This window comes from Buteo buteo, chromosome 1, assembly GCF_964188355.1.
Source record: "Buteo buteo chromosome 1, bButBut1.hap1.1, whole genome shotgun sequence".
In the NCBI taxonomy this organism is placed as follows: Eukaryota; Metazoa; Chordata; class Aves; order Accipitriformes; family Accipitridae; genus Buteo; species Buteo buteo.
The window spans coordinates 35,438,901-35,459,842 of record NC_134171.1 but is presented as its reverse complement, the minus strand read 5'-3'; the positions used below and the strand labels follow the sequence as shown (position 1 = coordinate 35,459,842).

The following is a 20,942-nucleotide window of genomic DNA, read 5'->3' as shown; positions in this document are numbered from 1 at the left end:
TTGTCATAAACAATAAACAGTCTCTTTCATCTTTTTCCTATGGTTTAGCAAATACTTGTTCAAATTAGTACATAAGGCTCATGGAAATGAAAACAAGAGACTGTTTCCAAATTCGTGCTTTCCCCTTATACCGGTCATGATAATTTCAATATTTAAACCATTATATATCAACAGAGAGACCACTCCAATGCTTTTTAGAAAATCTCTGTTTAAAACTGTATTCACAAATCTCTGAATCACGCTAGCAGCTTGATTTGTGGTTTACTCGATGTGCTCTCAGTTTTGCTATTTAGTTTCTTCAGGGACAAGATTTTTCCAGGAGTCTGTCTGCTTTGCCGTTGCTTTTATGAGACAGAATATTTGGCTGCTACTCCTAGACTAATGTTTTAATGTAAAAAGTGTGTTAATACTATGATGATAATACTTTTAAATCAAAGTCACTCATTGTCTCTTAAAATTAACATCGATGTGATAAACACAAGTGTCATCAGAATGGAAATTTTCTAGAAAGTTTTGATGTCAGCAATTTATGTGGCAAAGACCATAACTGTAGTAGCAAGCATTACTAGCTTTTCTTGTAGTGATTTTAAAGCTATGCCATGCCTATGTTTTATGACTACTCTATAGCTGTCAGTAGAATTTTCACACACGCATAGTCACCATCAACTGGTATTTCAACTTGTTTACAAGGACATAAACAATTTTATTAGAAGTTTAAAAATTCACAAGCTAAAGGACACTTGAATTTCTTACTGTAAATCTATTCCCAGATAACCTGCGGTCTTCTGAACATGGTCATCAGACTTGCTGGTCTTTGGAGGAAACAGACAAAGCTGCCTGTAAATAAGTAGCACTGTAGAATTTCCTAGCAAGGACAGCGAAGTGTTTTTTGGCCTGAGGGGCTGATCACTGATTTCACATATGTACACTTTAAAACAATGTTAACTTCTTTGATGTGAGCATTCTTAGCAAGGAGAAAAATGCAAGTCAAGCCCATCTCCTGCTTTCAGCAGAGTCCAGTATCTTCTGTGAAGTTTCTGCTTTCAACAGTATGGAAAACTATGGAAATGTGGTGGGAGAGATGACAATACTTATTTCACCTGGTAAGATGGACATTTTAGGGCCAGCTCTGTAAGAATCATGAACTTTAGGCACTGGTGCGAGACATGAGAGAAGATGCATTCTGGGGCATATTAGACATTATTTGAACTGTCATTTGAGACGTAAAGAGTGGAAATATCCAAAAGCTGTATTTTCACTGAAGCAAGGCAATATGAGGCAGAAAAGTCAATTAAACAGCATGGCTAAAGGGGCTGACAGAAAGCTAAAAGAATTCACATGAGCTTTTGAACTTTGTATTACTAGTGACCAACTCCTATGTTTAATTCAATGATCTTCATGATGTACCCAGATCAAAAGAGAGGTAAATGGAGATAAGAGTTTTACATGGCATTATATGGAAAGGCTGGAAATAAAGACTTTTTGAAGGGAGGCCACTTAATCTACCTGGTAGTATCCAATACCTGTAATCCAGTAACAAATGTTTAGTTACAGTTACACTGAAAAGACTATGCTGTAGTGGAACTCAGCAGATCAGGTGAATCACAGTCTTGTGAACTCCACTGGCTTTGCCATCTCGTTGATGTCTCCCAAAATGGTATGTTTTGGAACAATTCCAGAAAAAATAAACCCAACATCTTCTAATGTTTATCCTCATTGTATCATCTCATCCAAAAACGTCTGTGCAAACTTATGTAGGAAATTCTCTCAGTACATGATTATGAAAGAACATTTAATTACACAGTTCATTCCAAGGTAATTTTTTGACACTGTATTGGACGTATATTCTCTGAATAAAACACTTTTGTGAACAAAAGGCATTTATAAAGAAGGATATTTGGAGAAAAACTCAAGTGTTTTCTTTTAAAGTTATCGTTCTTGCAACACGCATGGTACATTTTCAGAATTTCACAAGCTGCACCAAAATTGCTTTAAAAATGTATGGGAAGATCAAGTCTGAATTCCATACTGACAGACTCATAGATCACTCACAAAAGAGCAGGGAGAGTACCAAACTTGAAAGTCAGAAATTAATATATGTAATTACATATATGCAATATATACAACAGTCTGCACAACTGAGTCTATATACAGACACAAGTTTTGAAGTAATATGTCACAGATGTGGAAAACAAAATCACAATCTGCCATGTTCAGAATAGATGACTTACTTACTTACCCAAAAGATAAATTCACAAATTTCTGCCTCAGCTCTAAAGTACTACAGAATAAATCACATCTAAAGCTTGGAATTCAGAGAAATTTAGTATCTTTCACTGTATTTAGAGAATATATCTCTCAAGCTTTTTAAAGAGACTGAAGCCAATCTATTGCATTATTATAGGTACTCCCTTTATAGAGATAGTAGGTCTCCCTCAGATAAGGTAGTCTGAGATTGTGCTTGTAAGATGTGAAGGAATCCAAAAAGCCTGAGGTGAGATGACCTTAGTGGAAGCAAGAGTCCAGAATAAGGACAGTTCTTAATACTTTTTCTTGAAAAGTTCTACAGTGCCACTGAAGCTGAAAAGCTTCCTTTTTTCTAAGCCTAAATATGCTAAATTAGGCATGCTCTGAACAAATGCGTCCATCACTGAAATAAATCTAATTGTGCAGTGCCTGAAATTCTTTGAGGGGCTAGGGGCATTCCTGAGCATTGTACATTTGTAATGATTCATATACTCCTTTAAAATACACAAGTTTCAGAAAAATGGATTTTGATCAATAGACTCAGAAATACACCTAGAAAGGGAAGAACCATAAGTAGTGTGAATTTGTCATGAGAAAGGCTAATAGCACAGCCCTAAGGCACCCTTCCAACTGCAATTTCTATTGATCTTGAAGATCCTAACATAGCTATTAAGAAGTAAGAAGAGGCTATGCACTTAACCACAAACATTTAAGATCAAATAATCAAACAGGTGGTGAAAACAAATTAACTATTCTGGATAAGGAAAATGGATATTGACAAAAAAAGATGAAGCATCAGCTAAACTGGGCACACTAGATACACGGTATTACACATTTTTTCATATTCTTTTGGGAATAAAGTCAATGGTGGAATAGTGGAATACTTTGACAAAAGAGCCAAGAGACTAATTCAGGGACATTACAGGCATCCGTGCAATAGCTGAGGAAACGATACAAACTCAAAGAGAGTATGAGGAGGCACTGAAGAAAGCAGTGACAGAAAATAGCAAGTTGGATCAGATACAACATTGATGACATAGTGAAAGAAATCAAATGCATTAACTATATGTTTTCTCCATGGAAAACCAAGCCAATTGACAGAAAAGCTGCAGTCATAGGCTTGTACAAGGTTTCCATACGGCACAGAGGTGCTGTGGAAGATTATACTTCCTGCACAGTTATTTCAGATAAAGAATCACTGACTGCCCTGCTGAGACAAAAAACTGCTCCAGAATGAAGCTGGGAAATGTTCATGGGAACATAACAAAGTATTGGAAAAAGTAAATTCAAGAGCAGAACTGGGAAGCTACACACGAGCCAGTACCATTCAAACAGTGAAGTCCAAAAATGGCTTAGGAACTGGGCTTTTACAATACTACAACAGTAAGTGTAAGAGGAGACAGACAGCTGTAACATAAGAAAGAAACAGATTCTCAGCTGAGAAGAAATTACTTATCATTGCATATGCCTCAACAAATACATAAACAATATGGGTCGAAATAAAACAGACTGCAATCAGTTTCAGATGATATTTAATTTTCTTGGAAAATAGTTCCAAGGTTATGCTGAGCATGACTTTAGTTGAAAAAAAATTATCTTAAAGTCATATTCCTATTTGAGTTTGTATAGAAGGGAATCGAAGAGGTCACCCTAGTCCTTTTTCTTCTTCAAATATATGATTAACTCTGCCTATGGCATTCCCATACATAACTGCCTACTCCATCTGTATCTTAAATCAGCATGTGATCTAATATCTTTCTTGTCCTGGACTAATTTTTTACACTGTCCAAGTCTCACTTACAAAGCATTACAGATTCTTACAGGACTTCACAAGCTCTGAAAACTGAGTCTCTAGAAGATCCTTTGGCATCTGTGGCATCTTCAGTTCCAAAACCAAAGGCCTCGTGTCCAAATAGGCTTCAGGGAAAATGCAGGTCCTTAAAAGAGTCACTACTTATCTAATACTAGAATTTTGAAAAATCTCATGTGGTCGGAATTTTTTGTTCCATACTTAGAAAGGCCTTACTCTTCTTATTTCATTCATACTTCTGTTTCCTATTTTTTGGTGTCAATAGTTTGAGTAATGAATACACTATTACTGCTCAAAGGGCTTTACAGTGTATTGAAGAAAACAGTTTAGACCCACATAATAGTTAGCTATATAAGTAAAAGTCATTGGTGACAGAGGAAACTGGCAGTGATTTTTTTTCTGGATTCACAAAACTAGCAAATGGGAATTTCAGGTACCTACGAGTTTCAGGTTCAAAATATTCTACCATTTGCTCCACTTAACTGAGACTAATTTCAAGACTCATGTTAATCCCTTTTTCCACATCCCCTCCTTTCAGAACAGTGCCAGTACACAATGAAATTTTGAAGGCAGTGCTGAGTCATTAAAGTAAGTAATCTGTCTGGTTAATTAACAAAGCATTAGGTACTGGTTTAAACAGCTTAACTCCAAGCAGACTTTTTTCCCAGTGGCCATAATCCAAACAAGAACTTGAAACAGCAAGAAGTGAAGAACACTTGTCAGCAAATCTTTCTAAGACACCTGCAGAGTAATACTGTATTTCAGATGGTTCAAATTTATTTTTTTCTCTACTTACTATAAAAGTCTTATCTTTCAAAATTGTTTTGACTGAAGTTATGTTATTGCTGCACTTCTTTCAGAAACTATTAGTAATAGTTATTAACTGGAATGCTATCAAGTCTATCTACCTGTGTAGGAAAGACTTACATTTATAGCTGAACATTCCTGGCATTTCACAATGATTTGTAAACTGAAGGGACTCGATGTAGAGGCAGAATAAATATGAAGCGCTAAAGTGTAATTTTTGAAGTCATTGTTTCCTAAGTGTAGTCACAGTTTAAAATGATGTAGGGTTTGATGTAGAAAATACATGTAGAAAAAATTGCCTAGGGACTGCAGAAAGCAATAGAAGCCAATGATTTAGCTATTTTCTACACTGACAGCTTGAAAATCATGACATAAAGCAAGATCTATGAGGGGATCTAATGAAATGTAATGTATTATGAGCTTTGGCTAGGAACAAATATGGAAGGAAAGTCATGACAAATAGAAGGACAAAAAAAGAGGATAACAGTACTAAAAGCAAAAGCCTCAGGGAGAACGAGAAATAGAGGTCATATGTACAGAAGTGCTCAGAAATTTAGTATTCAATATATTGACACAGACTGAAAGAAAAAAGTCACTTCTGAACTTTGAGTATGGGTATAGAGTCAATGAAGTCCACAGAGGACTGGGAAGATGGTTCTGGAAGACAATAAGAAAAAGGGCAACTGATGCCCTTTCATTAGAACTTCAGTAGATGATTTCTTAAGTCTGATCTTCTGAAGGAGCACAAATAACAACACTGGAGAGCTTGGTGCCATTTGTTGTTGAAGAGCTGGAAAAACAACCTAAAGCTGCTGTAAAACTCCAGAGAAATAAAGGGCAAGAGAAAATGACAAAATGAACTATGCCCGCTTACATTTATTATTCAGTACTTTGGAGCATGCTGGATAACATGCAGTTTTGTTTTAGTTATGAGCAGCAAAATGTTTCATTATCCTTGTCAGATAATGAACAGGTAGGAGAACTGAAGCAAATGCATTCCCTTAATACTGCAATCTAAAATGGCCAGAAGCCTGGTGGAATCAAGGTGTCCTGAACAAAAGAGCAGGTCCTTCTGGAAGGCCTCAGTGTGACAAGGATTACGACGGGGTACAGTACCATGCATGTCCATCTCTCATGCACGGTGCAAAGGTATCCTTGAAGCAGCTGTACTGTTCTGCATGGTGGCTGAGGAGAATTCCAGGTCGGAGCTAAAAACGAAGTTGAATAGCTAATTTCAGGGCAAAGAAGTCAGGGTACTTATCAAAATCAGGATACTTATCAAATAACACTAACTGCAAAAAAATCTCAACTCAAAACGTTCTGTGCTCTGAAGAGTCCAATTTCTTTTCCAGGAGCAAGAGAAATAAAAGGAAGCAGGAAAGCATAAGAGAGAACAGCACCATTTTGAGGCTGCTAGCTGAATGACACCCTGTGGACTAAAATCACCTTGAATGACTGAAAGTTTGCAGTGGGGCCCTTTCTGTCCACCACGAGTACTGTAATTACTGCAGCTGTAATCACTGGGTGGGGTGTAGGGCTTTTAATCCTGAGAACGGTCTCCAGTAGGACAGACAGACTCCAGCCCTAAGTAACCACGTAGGTACATGTGCAAAGAGAGTAGCAGCTTACTTCTAATAACTAACTCTATACTTGTCACCTGTGAGAGGAAGGTTGGTTTTAGGATTACTGCCTAAGTAGCACCCTACTATAGCTGACATTAATCTAACTTTTCCAGTTATACCACACTGCTAACTTGTCAGCTCATCCGACTCTTTTCTTACCTCAGTAGAGGCTCAGAGTTTCTGAATATAGAAGGCATAATATTATTTTAATTTACAGATGACCATTAGACAGTTCTTTATTTCCAGTAACATTCCAAAGTACTAAAAATGTCCATTTTTTAGTGTTTCTAGAAGAAGTAGTTGGTTGCATACTACATTTGTATTTATCACATGAATATGTAGAAATGCTCCTACAAAATAAATTCTTAAAATATTAATAAATATGTCTTCAGAATGGGTTTCAGCTTAAATTAAACATATACTGGAGCTGCCACCCTGGAATACCTGTATAAGAGAGTAGACCAAAAAAAGACACAAGCAAATTCATGATTTGGAGATTTATTTGCAAGACAAGCAAGTTTCATGTTTTTGAGTAAAGTAAGCAAACATTCTGTCCAGCCATCACAAGGAATGGTCAACAATTCAAAAGACAGAAACAGGTGAAATCTCTGTGAAATTTGAATCTGATCAAAAAGGTTTTCTGAGTAAATATGGGGACAGGAGATAATATGAATATCTGTATACAAGCGAAAGATCTTAGAAATCAATTCACTGCTTTGGTGGTAGTCTATGAAGTTATCTCTGCACAAGAAAGATGTGCTCAGGCAGCTAGACTCCAGTAAGCATTCTGGCAGCAAAGCCCTGTCACTGCAATAGCTTGAGAAAAGTAAAAAAGAAGACCTGCTAGAAAAGCTTACAATGAAGGCATGCATCACTGTTGTGACAACTGGGATACTCCAGTACAAAACAAGCACCGACAACAAGCAGACTGCAAATCCTATGTCCACTAGGTTGCTTCAGCTTAGCTTATTTGCTTCTCTTTTTTTTCCATTCATACTTCTGCATTTACATGTTTGTCAGATTCAGCCACATCTTTAGGGCACTTTTTAGATAATGATTGCTGCAAGCAGTACTAACAAGGTGCAAGTGCAAGCTTTGTACGACTGTATCATCTCCCCTAGATTGTCACTCAGTATGCATTAGAATTTCTTACCAGGAATAACTGCAAAAGTAGCACTCAACCTCCTTTTAAAATGCTAGTACTCATAATGCCCGTAAGAACAGTGCAGCATCTCGGTATTCTATTATTACAGAGTGTATAAAAAACAATTTTCACAGAATATGTAATGGATCCCATAAAGGAGAGACCCAAGTCAGTAACAACTCTAAAACAAGAGCCTTTTAGACAAAAACTGACAGATCTACCCTCAACGGAAAAATGCAGGGAGAAGAAAGAAAGAAAGAAAGAAAAAAAAACAAACCAACTTCAGCAGCAAACAATTTAACAAGGATAGTGTAAAGTTAGTTATTCTTCAATACAGGAGTGGTCATCTTCATGCCATCTTCAGCATAATACCCAGTGGGGCTATGGATCATCCAAAGAAAAAGTGTGAATGTATGATGAACAGAAGCATGACAAATTCCTAGGAACATCCAAAAATAATTGAACAAAAGTGGGTATGTTACCTAGATACAAAATATTGTTGGAGGAGAGCATCTATGAACAAGACAAGTATTATGCCATAAAAACTATGAAAATCAAGGCAGGTTTCCAGCAACCAAAAAAATGTTTGTAGTTGACAATCTTATCAGCCACTGCAGAGATTCCCAGTAGTGGGATACACTGAATAGGCAATAGGAGAAGAGCTGCAAAAAACAGGATTAGGATGTGTACAAATTTCTAAGACAAGCTGCAAAAGAAACGCCCAATTATTTCCTAAAAGCAGTGTTCAAAAACCTTTGCTGCAAGAAAGCGTGAGAAAATCTGACAGCATTCTGAGCTCTACATTAGGTATTTAATATATGCTAAGACACAAACTTGGTTCTGCTCTCTTCTCCATACTTACCAGTATACAGAGGAGATGAGAAGCTGTTTTACCCAGCCTTATGACGATTACTGTGTTAACTCTGTAGTCCTGGACACTTACACACAGAATAGTTAGAATGAGCTTGGCCAATGAAAGCTATGTTGACATGATACTCACCGATACGTAACTCCCTGTGGGGGCTGTCTCAGTAAGCATGAATTACAGAAACACTGAAACTGTTCTAATTTATACCATGAAGTAAACCCACCACCTGTGTCTAGGTGGAGGAAAGATAAGGAAACATTACCGTCCTTCCTTCCTGTCAGACATGCTGAATATTGTTTTCCTACATACGAGAGATTCTCATGTCTAGAGAGAGTGTGTATATTCACAAGCAATATACTAAAATATGAGTTATAATGTGCCAGTGGATGCTGCATTAGGAAAAAAAAAAAGGGGGGGAAATGAAAAGGTACTTTCTACAAAAATACCCAAATAATTAGAGGAAATGTTTCTAGACACATCTCTATCTGTAAATTCATAAAACCAAAGTATACCACAAAATGAAACAACCTTTGGTATGAGTACCTTCTGCAATGTGGTAAAAACAAGTAGGATTTACATATGTTTTAATATAAATGCGTTTCTGTATATCCCCAAAACAAGTCACAGCCAATGCTAAGAAAATCCTTAGCAACAGGTGTTGAAATGTGTTACATCATCGGGAAGGGAGAATAAGACGGGTTTATGAGGCGCTGCAGAGATTCTCAACAGTACAGTTCTTTAGACAAGAAAAAAAATCAAAAGGAGAGCTAAAAAGATAGTGGTCGGAGATAGTCAGATTGATAAGAGAAATTTCCAAAGGAACATCATACATATATATGATGATGTTGTATTTTGCAACAGAACCACCAGACAATCTGTACAATGAGGCTATAGCAGCAAACCCCCAATTCTGAAACTTATTCTGCTTAATTAACATATTAAATAACTACAAGTTCCTAGAAAGCAGAAGAGGACAAAGATAATATCAAGGATAAACTGATGTGATCTGACTAGACAACTCTAGTGCAAGCAAACTGTCCTTGACCCAAGTAACCTAATTTCCATTTGTTAAACAAAAAAAACAACCCAAAACCCCAGAAAGGACAGCATTGCAGCAGTAGATGGTCTTTTGTGTTTTCTTTATTCTCAGACTTAATAGTTTGCATACCTACCATACATGGAATTGTAAGTGGCTTCCCATGATGCACCCACCTCAGGATATACAGATCAGGCACTTATGACCCTGATCTGTAATCAGCTTTATTGCAAGAATATCAGCGATCCAACAAAAATCCTGTTCTGACTCGAAAGTTATGGTAAAGAGTTCTCTGCTTACCACACTTTGGGTTTAAGGCTGTTAGCAGTACAGCAGCTTTCTTACTCATGGGCAAGCAGCGCAGCCAGAAAAGTGAAAGGAGACAGGCACTGACCTTGGTAAGAGGTTTGCTGTTGATTTCAGTAAAACCAGGATTTCACTTTTAGGGAAGGTATTTCCAGAGATGACGCATGCTCCTGGGGGCAGTGCTCTCTCGCACAAGGGGGAAGATTATTTTGTAAATAGACTAATAGAATTTGATATCCAACTTGTTTGGACTAGCAAAATGACAGCTAAGAGGTCATGTTTTAATTCCCACTCATTACAAGAATAGATATGTTAAGTAATGTTAAGTAACATTGGTACCATAGCAAAAGCATATAAACTGACAGAAAATACATTTAGGCAGTGACAATACCCTTCCTGAGTTGGAATAAGGAGAAAAAGTTATAACTTAAGGTGAAAGGTGATTCTGAAAGGATTTGTATGAACACCTACTATACCTGGAAATTGGATTTGATGATCGAGGAGGTTTTTTTCAATCCTTTGTTCTAAGTGAGAACTAATCCAGTAACAGAGATTCAGGGAAGGTTTGGAGATGTAATATGGCATAATGGAAATGTGGGGAGGAACCTAAGTTTTGTGAAGTAAATTGCAATTATGTGAACCTGCATGTTAGGTGCAGGCATTACAGTACATTACAATACCCAAATTACAGAAGGCAGACCCCAGAATTACACAGCCAGAGATAATCTGGAGACATACCTTTAATGTATTATAATTAAGACAGAACATATTAATGCAAAATACACATAGATTATTAATAAAAACAGGTGGGGTTTTTTTATTTATAGGCCATTAATTCTTCATCCAAAATGAAACAAAAACGCAACTGAAGTAACTGATTCTTTCGCATTTATGCAAACTTTGATTCTTCATAATATGTAAGTCCCATATTTTCAACAATATCCAGTCTTAAAATAAGTCTGTGGATGCTGTTACTTAAGGGAAAACAGAAAATATCCCAAGAGGGCTGAAGGAGGATAAAAAAGCATTGCAATTCTTCATTTTATGAGTGACTTTGCAATGTTTGACTGAAGGGGCAAGTAGTGGCTGTTAATGAGGAAAATTCACAGAAAGAGGTACCTTCCTTTCAATATCTCTAACACAAAAATGTCCATACCCTAACTGTATTGGGCTAAGAATACTCTTTTACCTCTGAAAATGAAACCACTTCTTTTCTCCGAAACACAGACAGGGAGATGAAAGTGTCCTTAAAAATCAAGTAAGACTAAGGAGAAATAGAAAACTGCTCATCGCTCAGTCTGGAAAACAGGAACATCAAATGAAATCCATAGCTACTACCAGGGGGAAAAGAACATTCATGATTCTTCCTGAAAACACACAAGAAGATAGGTATCTGCTGAAACTTCTCTACGGTGTGACTGATCAAGGCCGATCCCTGTACTCACGCCCATTCATCACTTTGGCCAATGGCTATAGAGTTAACCATCTTGTCTGGTTAAATAACAGAGTACTGACAGTTGTACTATAACCACGCTAGGCTAATACTCGGGTGTGGCTGAAATGGCCGACTAACAAAAGCAGTATTACTGGTTGACTTCACGCAATACCAGGCACCAAGGGAGGAGCTGACCTCTGTCAGCACAGAGTACCTCTGCTTGGTAACCTCTCCCTGAAGAGCAGTTAGTTTTGCTAATCTTGCATCTGCACTCCAAAAGAATAGTCAAGGTGATAGAATATAAATAGACCTTATATTTCAGCATCACATGTAGAATCACACGTACACATGTAGAATAGGGTTTCTGTAGGCCTAAATGGAAAAATTACATATCCTGTCCAACTTGCACAATAAAGGTAGGTGAAGTCTGTATTTGAATAGAGAATTCCAGAGCTTGGTCACACACAGCAGGGTTTGAAATCAGCTGCTTCTATTCTCTCTTTTGTTTTAGAGAGCAAGGGACCTTCAGAGTTAGGGGAGACTAGAGAGTCCGAGTGAAGAGTTGAAGGGCTTTTTCTTAGAACTCTAGCAATGGAAAAAATGATGAGATCTCCATGATCAAGAAAACTCAACTTCCCCCCCCCCCCCCCCCCAAAACCAAGACAACCTAATTCAAGTCCCTAACTCAAGTATAGGGCTCTGAGATGATCAAGAGCTGCATTTTTATGCTCATCAATAAGGTAATAACTATTCTTCAAAAAGCATATCTAACTATATGACCTGGTACTATATTAGATCATTTATAAAAATCAAAAGAATGAGCTGCAAATCTTTTACTTCTGATGCAAGGTGTTTCTTCAAGGAAGGGGTATAAGTTTGCCTTCTCTATAGATAACAAACTTCATTAAAAAAAACCCAAAAAACTACAGGGCACAAAACTTTGTACACTTACTAGTCAGTTATTAGCACAAAACTATTTAAGCTACAGAAGTCACTATCTAAAAGCTGTAAATAGACTTACTGATTATACCTTAGTTTCTGCTCTACTTGAAAAAGATTAAGAAGTTTGCAGCACACTTTTCTGAATTTAAGGGTATTGGTAAAGGGTTTTTTTGTATATTTTATCTATTCTTAAAACTAAGAAAGAAGATAATCAGACCTTTATTCTGTCATGTAAGGTACGAACCTTGATTATCCCACTGAACTGTAATACTGCCCATCTTTTTGACTTCAGGAGGGCTAGATTTTGAAAGAACACTTCTTCAGTAGCAGCATTGGTATTACAGTTCCAAGCATTACTTAACTACACATGTAAATACAAGTTTATTTGTTTATTAAATAAGCAAACATTAAAACATTGTGTTCTGTTATCCTGAAAAATTCTTAGTAACACTTGTCCTCCTGAAACAGAGGTTGGTAATTGTTTCTCAGGAGCAGAAAATGTGGAATTTGGGGCAGCTCACAGACGTGAGTAGAAGAAAAACTGCCAACAGCAAGGGTGACAAGGTTCTTGAGGTCACAAAATTAAACTGTGATGCATAGCATTGAATTGACACTGCAACATTTTTATTGCCCTAGGAAAGCAAGCCTCTTTGTATAAACCGAGAGGACATTGTCATATCAGCACTGGATGCCTACTGTTGGTAGCATTTTCTGTCACTAAACTAGACTTGCTGATGATGTCTTATGCTAGAAAGACATAAAGTATCTATGTTATAACAAGACAGAAAAGTGGATAGTGTAAAAAGAAATAGAAAAGAGAGAAGAATAGAAGCAGATCAGAAATTGCTAAGGAAAGATTAAAGATGAAAAAAAACTTAATAAAAGAGAGACCCCCTCAAAAAAATAACCTAAGAGACAGCAAGTAGCATAGCATATCAGTACCCTTGTCTGCTGGCAGCAGCAAACTAGAAAAAGCAGTGCCTCTATAAACTTCAGAATGCAGAATCTTGCAGAAAGAACACATAGCTGAGTTTGACAGACGTATTAGTAAGAATAGAGTATTAATTATTTGAAATACTCATCTCTACCTTTAGTCACTGACAGCACAGTGCCTTTAAACAGGTTTCTGAAGTAAACCTTTGATTCAGTAAAATATTCAATCAAAACCAGTCTGAGGAACAGCTTTATTTAAACTGTATTTTTATGCTCAGTTCTGTTCAACAATTGGCAAAGGTCAGCATTTCCACTAGGTAGTTTCCCTTCTCCCAAACAGCTTACCATTTTTAATACTGGAAGTTATTCATGTCTGAAATAATGTTCATTGCCATCAACATCCCGGTTTTCATCAGAACCCTGAATTTGCGCTACAACTTGATCTTCTAAAAGTTATCTCCCTCGAGTCAAATATTTGTCGGGCTACCCATTGTCTCTCGGGGCACAAAAAGAAGTCCAAGGACCACCTGTGACAGAAACAATGATTCCATTAGTCTGAATTCACAACAGGAGTTTCATTTATTAGATAAAACAATCTTTAATAGAGCATTTAACATTACCATTTTAAAACTAAAAAAACAAAACATCATCAAGAACAATCATATTCTGAAAAGGCTGATTAGATCTCCAACCTGATTATCAAAAGATAGTTCCATTCTTATATTTAAAATTTATATTCTAGAAAATGCACTAAGAGAGGAATACTCCTCAACTAGATTCTTATACTGCTCAAACCAAAACCCAGGGCCAGTTTAAAAAGCCTCCAAAATAAAATTCTTATTGACAGATCTCATCCCCCAATTCTGCAATGGCTGTACTATTTAACAAAAATTGGATTTAAAAAAAAAAAAAAAGAAAATCATAAGTAGCTGTGTTCCCTACTTCTTCCATAAGTAACTTCGCTGATCTTACAGATTTTGGTCAGAGATTACTCTTGAGTTTTATTTGAGCACTCACAGAGCTGTCTTTACAGAAGCGTTTGGACCTAATACAGCTGAGCCAGATTTAGCATACAAACATTGTCTTTTTTCCCCCTTTTTCATTGCCATCTCATTCAGAAAAGTAGTTAACACACATACTTAAGCTTAAGCATGTGTGCAGTCCTACTGAAGTAACTATCTTGCTGCTCTAGGGCCCTGGGGCCTCAGCATTGTCAGACTTACTCTCTGCCTTCTTCACTAGTAACAAAACCAAGAGTTTTAGCAACAAAACATTTGGGCCAAGGACATGAGAAACCGGGGAGAAAGTACAAAACCCCAAATGCATCTAACACAGAACAGAGATGGGCAAGAAGGGGGTGAATGCAGCTTTCTGCGCTGATGTGGTAGGTGCTAGTTACCAGCTTGGCACCAGTCCCTGTGTCACCCCAACTCATGTCAGGTGTAGCAAACAGGACAGGCACTGAAGAGTGAGGGTGAGACTGCTGGGGCTCTCTTCTTGCCTGCTGGAGGTTCCCCTCCAACACAGGGGTCGGTTGGAGGGATAGCCAGGGCACCTTTGGACCTCAGCACATAAAGTGCCCAGGAAAAAGCAACCCACCAGGCCAAGAGAACAGTTTCAAAAGGAAGAGAAAGAAGAGCAAGCGTTGTAAAAGAGAGCTTTCTTCATTGACCTTAAGAATGGTCCAGTCCTGCAACCACTGAGTACCCAAATGCCTCTGTCACCGGAATACAGGTGCACATCAACTGACATTTTGATGTAACAAGTGGTAAACTAATCTCCGTAGTCAAAGACTCAGAACTGCTCTCTCACCTTGTTCTTGATGCATTGTTTTTCTTGGCATGGGTAACAACAAAGGCATAAGGATACTAGCAATCACTGAATTTGTGCGTAATATTACATAAATCACTTTTAATGGTCTCTTCAGTTTTCAGAGTTGCTCTAATCCAATGTTGATCAAGTAAAAACTCCACTGGTTGCAAAGTACTAGTAGTTCTTTAATTCGCCTTCCCTAAGGCTAGTTATTTCTTCAGGGTGGAACTGTTGAATGACCTTATTTCTGATCTATGAATATTAGCCATGGAAAACGAGACACATTTGGATGATTTACACCAAACTTCTTTTCAAAATGAGCTATTATTCTTTTTAAAATTAATTATTAAAGAAAGCACATCCATTTAAAGTTCAAGCTGCATGAATGTGCTATCAAGATATGGCCATTGAAATCCTTATGCCTTGAATGTTTCCCTTGAACTTTGTTTCAAAGTTAAAAGATCACAGACATCATAAACCAAATTCAGTCTTTGCGTAGGCTAGCATTAAATCACAGCTGTCCCCATCAGGACTGAATTGGTATCAGGCACCTGTTAGATTACAAAGGCACCATAAAAAAAAAAAAAAGAAAAGAAAAAAAAAAGAACAGACCAGAACTATGAAACTTATTACAAGTCAAGTACATTAAATAAAAGAGGATCCTACCAGTTGCATCATCAGCTTCTGTGTCTAGAAGAGCATCTACTGAAGCCATGCTTGTGACTATGAAGGAGTCTGTAGTATCAGACACTCCTCGCTTGCTGAGACAAACTTCTTTGAGATACTGACTTCTCTGCTTTGATCAGTGTCTTTTACTAACCTTCTCACTGTCAGGAAGGTTACACCACTTGTTGAGAAGGTTTTTCTAGGCCTTCCTACTATTTCCCAATGCACTTTTTTAATCATAAGTCCATAGGTTCAATTTGTAGTTATCTTCCAAAAATATTTATATAATAGAGAGTGGGACAGAGATGCAAGATGTTTTCCCCCACCAAATCCACCTTTTTGGTAAAGTGTTAAATACTCCTTATCTCTGTTAGTCCTCTCTTGCAAAGAAGGAAGAAAGTCTTCAATGAGATACATTTTCTTCAGGAGGTATCTTCTGTTCCTCCCTGACCTTTCTTCCAGTGGAATTTTCATCCTGTGTCCTTTTTCCTCAATAAATGTGCCAGCAAAAGACTTATTAATAAATATAGGTTGTTGTAAAATCAGAAGTTTCTTATTACAGCTCTGTAAAAAGTTGTAACTGTCTTTATAATTAGCAAGTTGCAAATTAGTTGTATGTATAAATCAGATCATTTTCAATGTAATCTCTTCCTGAATAATCTGAATTAGTGTAAACAAGACTCAGGAAACTTTCTTCTTCATACTCACAAGTATTAGGCCAGGGTATTCTAAATACTTATGCCTCATCATAAATTTAGTCACCTGAGTAACCCTTTCTTAATTCAACGCCAAGTTTAATAGTGGTGCTCACATAAGTAAAGTTATGCCCAGGCACAGGTTTTTTGCAGGATTAACCAAAACCACTTTGCACACCTTTTTGAATCTTAATTAATTATGTTCTTTCCAAAGTTTCCTTTTATCCATGTACTAAAAAAAATTTACTTTGAAGAAAAAAAGACTTTAAAATTTTAAAAAACTTGTTATTAATTATTTTTTTCCTAAAACAGACTAAAAACTATTTCCCATCTTGTACAAAGCATCTACTTGTTTCAATTAATCCTTAATTTCAGACGGTAAACCAGTATCTAGTTCATGTTCCAGTCTAAAATAATCTATGTTCAGAAGAATGCTCTGTTCTCCTAGCTGTAGGAGATAACTGTTGCCAGTTTGCTGCAGTTCTTAACAGCCGCTATGACAGAAAAGGCAAGAACAAGAAATGCAGTAAGAGTGAGCAAGTGAGCACATGTTGGGATTCAAGAGGGATTACGTGAGATCTACAGTAGAGAATATGCGCACGCAGAGAGCCCAAGGATTCAGTTACGTTTCCAGAAAACAGGCACCACATTTATTTCAGACTTATTACCAGACATGTCTGTATTGCAGACTCCCCACAGAAGTGCTGAAGTATGTATTTAGTAATTAAGGGGGAGGAGAATCTGACCCTTTCCCCTGGAGTAACCCCAGTAATAAGCCTAACTGGACCCTTTCTCCCTCCACCCGAAAATCTCCCAGGGAACAGGGGTAGTCAAGCACTGACTTGGACTTCTGGAGTAACTGATTCTCCCAATATATAGTATTGTGGTGTGTAACCCTGCCAGCTCCAGTGAATTAAATTTCTGTCAATGAAAGGGAGAAGAGAACATAGCTTTTAGAATTTACATCAGTGGCAACCAGAGGGAGAAAAAAATATAATCTGACAGCCTTCATTTTGATCCTGTGTGTTGGCATTCCACTATGGCTGAATAAAACTGAAACGTACAACCCATTTGAATTACCCGACTTAACCTTAAAAAGCTAAGTGTGCCACTGTTTGCCAGAGTCCAGTATTAGCTACCTTCATTAGGCTAGCTTACAGCAAAGCCTGGGCTCAAGTTCCCCCTCAGATGAATTTTAAACCACTAGCTAATGAACTTAGTGGAGTTATAATAAAGAACCTGACAGCCAGTTGTGAAAAAAATAAAAGCAGCATCTCACTCATCATGGAGTGAAATTCTGCTTTCATTAACAACGCAGCTCTCTTCACATGCTCCTGTATTTTTTTCAATGAAAGATGCATAGGGTTTTGAGTGCACAGATTTGGTACACGTGCGCAGCAGCTGGTCTGACATGATAAAGCAGAATGAATGTGAGGAAGTTCCTGCCTGTCTGACCAATAATCCATGAACTAAGAGGGATTTACTCAATCGACCATCACAGATTCTATCCTGTCAAAATTCGAGATTTTTTTTGTTGTTGTTAAGAACGTGCCTAAATCTGTTTTCTGTCAGATGTTTCCCATTCCCCAAAGACCTAGATAGCAAGTAGGAAGCGAACAAAGATAATGAAACGACTGTCTTGGTTTGTTTTATTGGTGGTTTGGGTTTTTTTCCTGAATCCTGCAACGTCTATAACTAAGTATTTGCTCGCTTTGAAGCTCCAACCGTAGTATTTATTACTGGAGCCATTTCTGTAACTCAGCAAAAATCAATCAGAAGAACAGCATCCAGCATGCGCGGGCACACACCGTATGCCACAGCAGCATCCCCAGTACCACGTCTGAATTCCGTTCTTAAGCGAGGCTTCCTTGCCTTTCTTTTTTGCTAGGTGGGAACTGTCGAGAGCTAAAAATAGCACCACGATTCGGTGGCGGGCGCTAAAAATACCCTTACCCGCTCGATCACCGACTCGGCAGGGAAGACGAAGCCCTCGGCATGTGTCACAGCCTATAACCGCTGCCTGGGGATGAAGGCAGGGAGCGCCCGGCCCTGGAGTTGCGCGCCCGGGCAAAGTTTTACCGACAGACGGAGAGACCCCGGCGCTGCGCCCCGCAGCCCCCCACCCCGGGCGACCCCCCCTCCCAGGCCTCCCCGCCGCCCCTTACCCGCGTTCCGCAGTTTCTTGTTGCGGTAGACGGAGAGGATGACCAGCAGGTTGCCCAGCAGGTCCACCGCGATGGTGAAGATGAGGATGGCGGCCAAGGTGGAGGTCACCCAGGGCGGGCGGCGGGGGGCGACCTCGGCCGGCGGGTCCCGCGGGAGGACGGAGCTGTTCAGCTCGCTCCCGTTCACTCTCATCCTGCCGCCGCCGCCACCTCCTCCTCCTCCTCCCAGTGCGGAGCCGAGTGCCGGCGGAGCGGGCGCGCCCCCCAGCGCTGCCTCCCGCGGGGGGCAGGTCAGGTCAGGTCGGGGCGGGGGTCGCGGCCGCCGCCGCCGCCGCCCTCGGCCGCGGGGCTGCCCGCCCTTAGGGCGGAGAGCGGCTGGCGGGACCGGGCGCTCCTCCCATGGCCGCTCCGGCTAGGAAGTTTCCCCGAAGTGTGCATGTGCCGCGGCGGGACGCTTTTATAGCCTCCCCCGCGCCTCCCGCCCCGCCCCGCCCGCCGCCGCCGCCGCCGCCGCCGCCACCGCTGCCGCCAGGTGACACCGAGCCGCCCCCGCGCCGGCACGTGCGCGGCCGGGGGGGTTCCAGCTGCCGCGCGGCGGCGGCGGCGCAGCGCCACAGCTCCCCCCCGCGGCGCCCGCCCGGCCCGGCGCGGCGCGGCGGCCTCCATTCACTCCCGCGCTCCGCTTCCCCCCATTCATCCGCCCGGCCGGCCGCGCTCCATTCATCCGCCCGGCCGCTCCATTCAGCGGCGGATCGATGGGTTTGGCCGTCTTGCGGTTTCATATGCGCTTTGCGGCGCTCGGGGCTATTTTTAGCTCCCCCGGTTAACGCCGTCTCCTGGTTAGGCGCGCGCTGAACTCCCTTCCCCTCCTCCCCCGGCTTTATTTAACATCGCACTCGCACGGTAACGTGAGCGCGGCGAGAAACACCCCCCCCCCCAACCCCCCCCATTGGGGAGCGGGTCGGTGCTGCTATAAAAAGCTCCTCGCGAAGCCGCGCTCGCTGCGGGCAGGGGAAGGGAAGGGGGGGCGTCTGAGGACCCGCGTCCCGGGAGCACCACGTGCCGCCGTTGCACGGGGGCGGCGGGGGGAGACACAGCGCCCCCGCAGCCAGCCCCCCCCCCCACGTTTCCTCCTCCGCTCCCTCGGCGGCGCGGGCGAGCCGCACGCCGCGGCTACGAGCCCGGTGGGGTCCGGCTCCGCCGTTCCCCAAAAAAAAAAGCGCGGAGGGAACAGGGAGCCATTGCCCAGGCGTGAGGAGGAACCGGTTGAGTGAGCGGGGTACCCCCCTCGTACGGTGGGTGTTCCGGTTAAAAAAAAAAAAAAAAAAAAAAGAAAAGGCACTTTCTTCTGACTGTTACAACGGCACCGAGTGTTCTCGCTCGACCGGTATAAAGCTGTTTAAAATACCGGAGCAAACCGGGCATAGGAATTCCTCTAACAGGCTGCGGAGGGCAAGTACCTCCGCTGGCGCCCACGGGCGATCCCACCCGCAACCCTTATCGGGGTACTGCGCGGCTTGGGGGGGCGGGGTACCCGAAACCACGGGGGGGGGGGGGGACTGCGGGGCAAACACCGTTACGTAACGGCGGCGGGTGTGACAACAAAACCGGCGGCTGCGGGGACCCCGGCGAAAGCGGCTTTACCCCCCACCCCCCACCCCAGGGCTGAACCCCCTTTTTCGGGCCCGCCGCCACCTGCAGCGCAGCCGTGCGGGATGGGGTTGCGGGGACGGCCGGGGCGGGGGGCGGAGCCCCCCGCCCCGGCCGTCCCCGCAACCCCATCCCGCACGGCTGCGCTGGGCTGCGTGTTTCACCGGGCAGGGAAGGGCTGCCCAGAGACAGTCGTGAAATTTCGCGAGGTCATGATATATTTTTCACCAGAAGGTAGCTGGGTGATGAGCATCGGCCCAGGATTTTGCTTCAAAGCAAGGGAACGTGGTCCGTGAGGGGACTGCTGGCGTTTGTCTCGTCGCTGGGATGTTCGTTTGTCTCGTCGCGGGGATGTTCAGCCACGTGTTTTGCAATTTAGACTCAGTCTCACTTTAGTCTGGTGACAAGAGCGTACACTGGGCACACGGGCTGCTTGTGCTGGTGAGAGCGATGCTTGGGGAAGGGAATGCTCCCTGAAAAAGGAACCGGAGAGGTCCTATCCGAAAACCCTGGAAGAGCTGAGGGAGACCCAAGCGCTAACAAGGGCCAAAGATACCTTGAGAAGCCTCGTGCTGTTGCTCCATGTGCCAACTTTGCTTCCTGGAGAGTGGGAACTGAGCATCAGCACGTAGGTCAGGCTCCAGCCAGGACTGCCTTCCCATTCCCCCTGGGCTGTCCTTCTCTCGCCTCGACAGAGACAACTCATCCTAGAAAACATGCTGCTCTTTAAGGTTTTACAGGTGTTTACTCACAGTTTGGAGAGTTAGAGACATTAATATGCCACCCAAATAAGCAGGCTGTGAA

The 20,942-nt window shown here is 41.2% G+C and overlaps 1 protein-coding gene across 2 annotated transcripts in view; it reads right to left on the bottom strand.

Annotated features, from left to right (window-relative positions):
* MTNR1A (melatonin receptor 1A) overlaps positions 1-18,900 on the bottom strand; it is a 57,078-nt gene extending 38,178 nt beyond the window's left edge. Inside the window, exons 1-2 of one of the 2 annotated variants that reach the window (XR_012652345.1) lie at positions 18,489-18,682; positions 12,810-13,677 (exon numbers count right to left, since the gene is read on the bottom strand). Coding sequence is in view for 1 of the 2 variants with exons in the window: in XM_075041607.1 (XP_074897708.1) it covers positions 18,489-18,681 (193 nt within the window). In the remaining variant the exon portion in view is untranslated. Of the gene's footprint in view, positions 1-12,809; positions 13,678-18,488 lie in introns of those variants that run through there. The other variant, XM_075041607.1, reaches the window with a different exon arrangement.
* Positions 18,901-20,942: the final 2,042 nt, after the last annotated feature.